Source organism: Oncorhynchus gorbuscha, linkage group LG11 (assembly GCF_021184085.1).
Source record: "Oncorhynchus gorbuscha isolate QuinsamMale2020 ecotype Even-year linkage group LG11, OgorEven_v1.0, whole genome shotgun sequence".
NCBI classification, from domain to species: Eukaryota; Metazoa; Chordata; class Actinopteri; order Salmoniformes; family Salmonidae; genus Oncorhynchus; species Oncorhynchus gorbuscha.
In genome coordinates, this window is record NC_060183.1 from 45,958,411 (window position 1) to 45,965,268 (window position 6,858).

A 6,858-nucleotide genomic window follows, 5' to 3' on the forward strand; every position below is an offset into this window, starting at 1 on the left:
CATGCATTTGAGCAAGTGCTAATTAGTGCCATTTAGTCTAATATTTGTCTCTTTTTTCACTATGTCTAGCTTTCTGTTTTGGATTTACAATTCACAGAGCATGAGTAGGAGCTTACATCACTCAAGGGTGTTTTCACAGATCACTATAGGGTAATAATTAGATGTTCGCGCCTCTTTAGATGACTGGGTTTTAATATTAAAATGTAATGTTGTCTAATTGAATTGCATGCAAATATCTAGTTTCACTCGAGGCTGTTATCGCCGTGTGCAGGGTAGCCTCTCTTTGTCTGCTGCACCCTTTGCCTTCCTCTCCTCTCCTCCATCCCTCCATCCTTCTCTCCCTCCATCCCCTTTTCCCATCCGTCCCTCCCTCTGTCCTGCACATGGGTGACGGGGCTGGGCTGGAGCAGCCTTCTCTCCTGCTCCACCTGCATCTGTTTGCCAGCCCAGAGGGAACTGTGTGTGTGAGTGAGTGAGAGAAGCAGGCTACTGGGGAGAAAGCACGCAGATTTCTTTCCGCTAACTGGATATACTCACCCCCTTTTCTTATAGGGTTCAGCAGTATTTCTTTTAGTTTGATTTTACCAACGTCTTGCTACTAACCTTGGATACAGCTGTTTGTATGACGGCAGAGAGGGGTGTGTAATGATGAGACTGCCTGTTTTTTGTTGTTGATTCAGCATCTCTTTCATGGGGGAGAGTGCAGAATCAATCTGAGATCACTGTGTGCACATGTGAGAGTGTGTGTGTGTGTGTGCGTGTCTGCGTGTGTGCGTGTGTGAGAGAGAGAGAGAGAGAGAGAGAGAGAGAGAGAGAGAGAGAGAGAGAGAGAGAGAGAGAGAGAGAGAGAGAGAGAGAGAGAGAGAGAGAGAGAGAGAGAGAGTGGGGATGTGCCTGCGTGCACGTACGTGCGTTAGTGAGAGCCCGGGAGGAAGGATGGCTGCTCATGTCTGAACTGCCTCCATGCTCGCAGGGAAAGGGAAAAGTCAGGGGAGAAAACAGCAGGAGGCGGGGAACAGGCGCGGTGCTCTCTTCTCACTGGGGAAGGATTCTGTCCATCGTTTGGGAGGAAAGCTAATCAAAGGGATTTGGCAATGCCTGCAGAGGTGAAAGAGGTAAGTGTTTTGATTTAGTATTTGTTTTCTCTCCACTAACCCTCCCTCTTTTCCCGCCGACGCTTTTCCTACAGGAGCCCAGAGTCCACAGCTGTTCTGTATTCTATTCTATTCGGTCAGCTATAGGCTTCTCTCCTAGTATGAAGGGGAAAGCGTTCATTTCTCCCCTCAGTCTACTTGTGTGTGCTCAGGGACATGCTCTTAACACCTCTGTTCAGTGTGTATGCTGCAGGACATATGGAGAGGCTGTCAATCATGGTAACATTATGAGAGGAGACTGAGTGATAACCGCCCACAGGGGAATGTGCTGCTGCTGCATACGCTTTTATCACCCAGCACACCGCCAGCAAGCCACTGGAAGTTAGAATTACATTAAATATATCCATGCAAGTATTGAACTGCTCGTTGTCCAGGGGGCTTCCTGGCTCCTGCATCCTGCATAGACAAAGACAAGGGATGAGCGGTGTCCTCATTCTCAATGGAAATGAGTCTTGGCACAGCGGTGGATGAGATGGGATATCCTGATGTCGTCATGCTGTAATGCCTCGCTGCAGTGGCTCTCTGAGGCTGCTGTGACTGGGTAATGCTGTGTTTGGGTAATGTGGACAGAGAATGTTTTCCTCCCACGTCTTGACAACAAAACAAAAACAAGCCAACTTCTTGCCCCTCTAATTCGGAACCCTGGGAGGGGGTCTAATTGTGACAAGTTATTGCTTGGTGTTTACCGCAATGTTGTGCACACAGTCATTTCACATCAAGTACTGGAGCGATACACATTTCTCTCTCCTCTATCTGATGAAGACAAATTGACTGCATTGTCAGTGGTAATTCCAACAGGGTCGCAGCTTCTCCTCTGAGCTACATTAATGTTGAGATAGAGGGCATGCATTTTCTCCCTCCCCTGCATGATTCGTCTATCGTAATGAGCTTGTGACAAGTATTAAATGTGGCTTGCGTCTGGAGTGCCCTTGAGCCGGCCACTAAATCTGAACTCACTCAGCAGAAGATCAGACTGTTGGCCTTTCCACTATAATGTGGTGCAGTCAGCCTTGATTTGACAGTTGGCTGGAACAAGACTCTAATCGTGTCACTTTGTCCCCTGCTTCAGTGCCTCTAACATTTATCTCCTGCATCTCATTTGTAAACAGCAGCAAATCTGTAGACATATGAGGATAGTTGTTTGATGTGATGGAGGAACAGTGTTGGAAGGCTCTGGATCTGTTGAAAGGCTAATCTAAAAACAGGGCCAGGTGGGAATTTCTCACAATCCCTAACCTCCCTATACATCCCTCTTTGCCTCTATCAAACCCTATTACCATATCTCAATCCCTCCATCAAGCCTTCCCTAGAGAACAGAGACACCCTGCCTTTAGTCAGCTAGTTATTTATTTATCTCTGCTCCAATCATTTATCCCTCCAGGGCTGTTTAAGATGGCATTCTCTCTCCCCCTCTCCCCTTCTCCCTCTCCCTCTCTCTCCCCCTCTCCCCTTCTCCCTCTCCCTCTCTCCCCTCTCTCCCCCTCTCCCTTCTCCCTCTCCCTCTCTCCCTCTCTCTCCCCTTCTCCCTCTCTCCTCTCTCTCCCCCCTCCCCCTCTCCCTCTCTCTCTCTCTCTCTCTCTCTCTCTCTCTCTCTCTCTCTCTCTCTCTCTCTCTCTCTCTCTCTCTCTCTCTCTCTCTCTCTCTCTCTCTCTCTCTCTCCCCCTCTCCCCTTCTCCCTCTCCCTCTCTCTCTCTCCCCCTCTCCCCTTCTCCCTCTCTCTCTCTCTCTCTCTCTCTCTCTCTCTCTCTCTCTCTCTCTCTCTCTCTCTCTCTCTCTCTCTCTCTCTCTCTCTCTCTCTCTCTCTCTCTCTCCCCTCTCCCCCTCTCTCTCTCTCTCTCTCCCCCTCTCCCCTTCTCCCTCTCCCTCTCTCTCTCCCCCTCTCCCCTTCTCCCTCTCCCTCTCTCTCTCTCTCTCTCTCTCTCTCTCTCTCTCTCTCTCTCTCTCTCTCTCTCTCTCTCTCTCTCTCTCTCTCTCTCTCTCTCTCTCTCTCTCCCCTCTCCCTTCTCCCTCTCCCTCTCTCTCTCTCCCCCTCTCCCCTTCTCCCTCTCCCTCTCTCTCTCTCTCTCTCTCTCTCTCTCTCTCTCTCTCTCTCTCTCTCTCTCTCTCTCTCTCTCTCTCCCCCCCTCTCCCCCCTCTCTCTCTCCCCTCCTCCCCCCCTCTCTCTCTCTCTCTCTCTCTCTCTCTCTCTCTCTCTCTCTCTCTCTCTCTCTCTCTCTCTCTCTCCCCTCTCCCTCCTCCCTCTCTCTCTCCCCCTCTCCCCTCTCTCTCTCTCTCTTCTCTCTCTCTCTCTCTCTCCCCCTCTCCCCTCCTCCCTCTCTCTCTCCCCCTCTCCCCTCTCTCTCTCTCTCTTCTCTCTCTCTCTCTCTCTCTCTCTCTCTCTCTCTCTCTCTCTCTCTCTCTCTCTCTCTCTCTCTCTCTCTCTCTCTCTCTCTCTGTCTCTCTGTCTCTCTCTCTCTCTCTCTCTCTCTCTCTCTCTCTCTCTCTCTCTCTCTCCTCTGTCTCTCTCTCTCTCTCTCTCTCTCTCTCTCTCTCTCTCTCTCTCTCTCTCTCTCTCTCTCTCTCTCTCTCTCTCTCTCTCTCTCTCACTCTGTCTCTCTCTCCCTCACCCTGTCTCTTTCTCTCTGCTGTGTGTCCACCATGGGGCTTTCATCTCTCCTTCTTTCTCTCTATGACATATTTATTTGCATGAAGATGAGGACATTATTTACATTTACATTTAAGTCATTTAGCAGACGCTCTTATCCAGAGCGACTTACAAATTGGTGCATTCACCTTATGACATCCAGTGGAACAGCCACTTTACAATAGTGCATCTACATATTTTAAGGGGGGTGAGAAGGATTACTTTATCCTATCCTAGGTATTCCTTAAAGAGGTGGGGTTTCAGGTGTCTCCGGAAGGTGGTGATTGATTCCGCTGTCCTGGCGTCGTGAGGGAGTTTGTTCCACCATTGGGGAGCCAGAGCAGCGAACAGTTTTGACTGGGCTGAGCGGGAACTGTACTTCCTCAGTGGTAGGGAGGCGAGCAGGCCAGAGGTGGATGAACGCAGTGCCCTTATTTGGGTGTAGGGCCTGATCAGAGCCTGGAGGTACTGAGGTGCCGTTCCCCTCACAGCTCCGTAGGCAAGCACCATGGTCTTGTAGCGGATGCGAGCTTCAACTGGAAGCCAGTGGAGAGAGTGGAGGAGCGGGGTGACGTGAGAGAACTTGGGAAGGTTGAACACCAGACGGGCTGCGGCGTTCTGGATGAGTTGTAGGGGTTTAATGGCACAGGCAGGGAGCCCAGCCAACAGCGAGTTGCAGTAATCCAGACGGGAGATGACAAGTGCCTGGATTAGGACCTGTGCCGCTTCCTGTGTGAGGCAGGGTCGTACTCTGCGGATGTTGTAGAGCATGAACCTACAGGAACGGGCCACCGCCTTGATGTTAGTTGAGAACGACAGGGTGTTGTCCAGGATCACGCCAAGGTTCTTAGCGCTCTGGGAGGAGGACACAATGGAGTTGTCAACCGTGATGGCGAGATCATGGAACGGGCAGTCCTTCCCCGGGAGGAAGAGCAGCTCCGTCTTGCCGAAGTTCAGCTTGAGGTGGTGATCCGTCATCCACACTGATATGTCTGCCAGACATGCAGAGATGCGATTCGCCACCTGGTCATCAGAAGGGGGAAAAGAGAAGATTAATTGTGTGTCGTCTGCATAGCAATGATAGGAGAGACCATGTGAGGTTATGACAGAGCCAAGTGACTTGGTGTATAGCGAGAATAGGAGAGGGCCTAGAACAGAGCCCTGGGGGACACCAGTGGTGAGAGCGCATGGTGAGGAGACAGATTCTCGCCACGCCACCTGGTAGGAGCGACCTGTCAGGTAGGACGCAATCCAAGCGTGGGCCACGCCGGAGATGCCCAACTCGGAGAGGGTGGAGAGGAGGATCTGATGGTTCACAGTATCGAAGGCAGCCGATAGGTCTAGAAGGATGAGAGCAGAGGAGAGAGAGTTAGCTTTAGCGGTGCGGAGCGCCTCCGTGATACAGAGAAGAGCAGTCTCAGTTGAATGACTAGTCTTGAAACCTGACTGATTTGGATCAAGAAGGTCATTCTGAGAGAGATAGCGGGAGAGCTGACCAAGGACGGCACGTTCAAGAGTTTTGGAGAGAAAAGAAAGAAGGGATACTGGTCTGTAGTTGTTGACATCGGAGGGATCGAGTGTAGGTTTTTTCAGAAGGGGTGCAACTCTCGCTCTCTTGAAGACGGAAGGGACGTAGCCAGCGGTCAGGGATAAGTTGATGAGCGAGGTGAGGTAAGGGAGAAGGTCTCCGGAAATGGTCTGGAGAAGAGAGGAGGGGATAGGGTCAAGCGGGCAGGTTGTTGGGCGGCCGGCCGTCACAAGACGCAAGATTTCATCTGGAGAGAGAGGGGAGAAAGAGGTCAGAGCACAGGGTAGGGCACTGTGAGCAGAACCAGCGGTGTCGTTTGACTTAGCAAACGAGGATCGGATGTCGTCGACCTTCTTTTCAAAATGGTTGACGAAGTCATCTGCAGAGAGGGAGGAGGGGGGGGGGGAGGAGGATTCAGGAGGGAGGAGAAGGTGGCAAAGAGCTTCCTAGGGTTAGAGGCAGATGCTTGGAATTTAGAGTGGTAGAAAGTGGCTTTAGCAGCAGAGACAGAGGAGGAAAATGTAGAGAGGAGGGAGTGAAAGGATGCCAGGTCCGCAGGGAGGCGAGTTTTCCTCCATTTCCGCTCGGCTGCCCGGAGCCCTGTTCTGTGAGCTCGCAATGAGTCGTCAAGCCACGGAGCGGGAGGGGAGGACCGAGCCGGCCTGGAAGATAGGGGACATAGAGAGTCAAAGGATGCAGAAAGGGAGGAGAGGAGGGTTGAGGAGGCAGAATCAGGAGATAGGTTGGAGAAGGTTTGAGCAGAGGGAAGAGATGATAGGATGGAAGAGGAGAGAGTAGCGGGGGAGAGAGAGCGAAGGTTGGGACGGCGCGATACCATCCGAGTAGGGGCAGTGTGGGAAGTGTTGGATGAGAGCGAGAGGGAAAAGGATACAAGGTAGTGGTCGGAGACTTGGAGGGGAGTTGCAATGAGGTTAGTGGAAAAACAGCATCTAGTAAAGATGAGGTCGAGCGTATTGCCTGCCTTGTGAGTAGGGGGAAGGTGAGAGGGTGAGGTCAAAAGAGGAGAGGAGTGGAAAGAAGGAGGCAGAGAGGAATGAGTCAAAGGTAGACGTGGGGAGGTTAAAGTCGCCCAGAACTGTGAGAGGTGAGCCATCCTCAGGAAAGGAGCTTATCAAGGCATCAAGCTCATTGATGAACTCTCCGAGGGGACCTGGAGGGCGATAAATGATAAGGATGTTAAGCTTGAAAGGGCTGGTAACTGTGACAGCATGAAATTCAAAGGAGGCGATAGACAGATGGGTAAGGGGAGAAAGAGAGAATGACCACTTGGGAGAGATAAGGATCCCGATGCCACCACCCCGCTGACCAGAAGCTCTCGGGGTGTGCGAGAACACGTGGGCGGACGAAGAGAGAGCAGTAGGAGTAGCAGTGTTATCTGTGGTGATCCATGTTTCTGTCAGTGCCAAGAAGTCGAGGGACTGGAGGGAGGCATAGGCTGAGATGAACTCTGCCTTGTTGGCTGCAGATCGGCAGTTCCAGAGGCTACCGGAGACCTGGAACTCCACGTGGGTCGTGCGCGCTGGGATCACCAG

The 6,858-nt window shown here is 51.8% G+C and overlaps 1 protein-coding gene across 2 annotated transcripts in view; it reads left to right on the forward strand.

Moving 5' to 3' along the window:
• The first annotated feature begins 860 nt into the window (after nucleotides 1-860).
• Nucleotides 861-6,858, forward strand: part of LOC124047838 (armadillo repeat protein deleted in velo-cardio-facial syndrome-like) — a 24,619-nt gene continuing 18,621 nt past the window's right edge. The window contains exon 1 of one of the 2 annotated variants that reach the window (XR_006841134.1): nucleotides 861-1,115. Coding sequence is in view for 1 of the 2 variants with exons in the window: in XM_046368156.1 (XP_046224112.1) it covers nucleotides 1,095-1,115 (21 nt within the window). In the remaining variant the exon portion in view is untranslated. The remainder of the gene's footprint in view (nucleotides 1,116-6,858) is intronic. The other variant, XM_046368156.1, reaches the window with a different exon arrangement.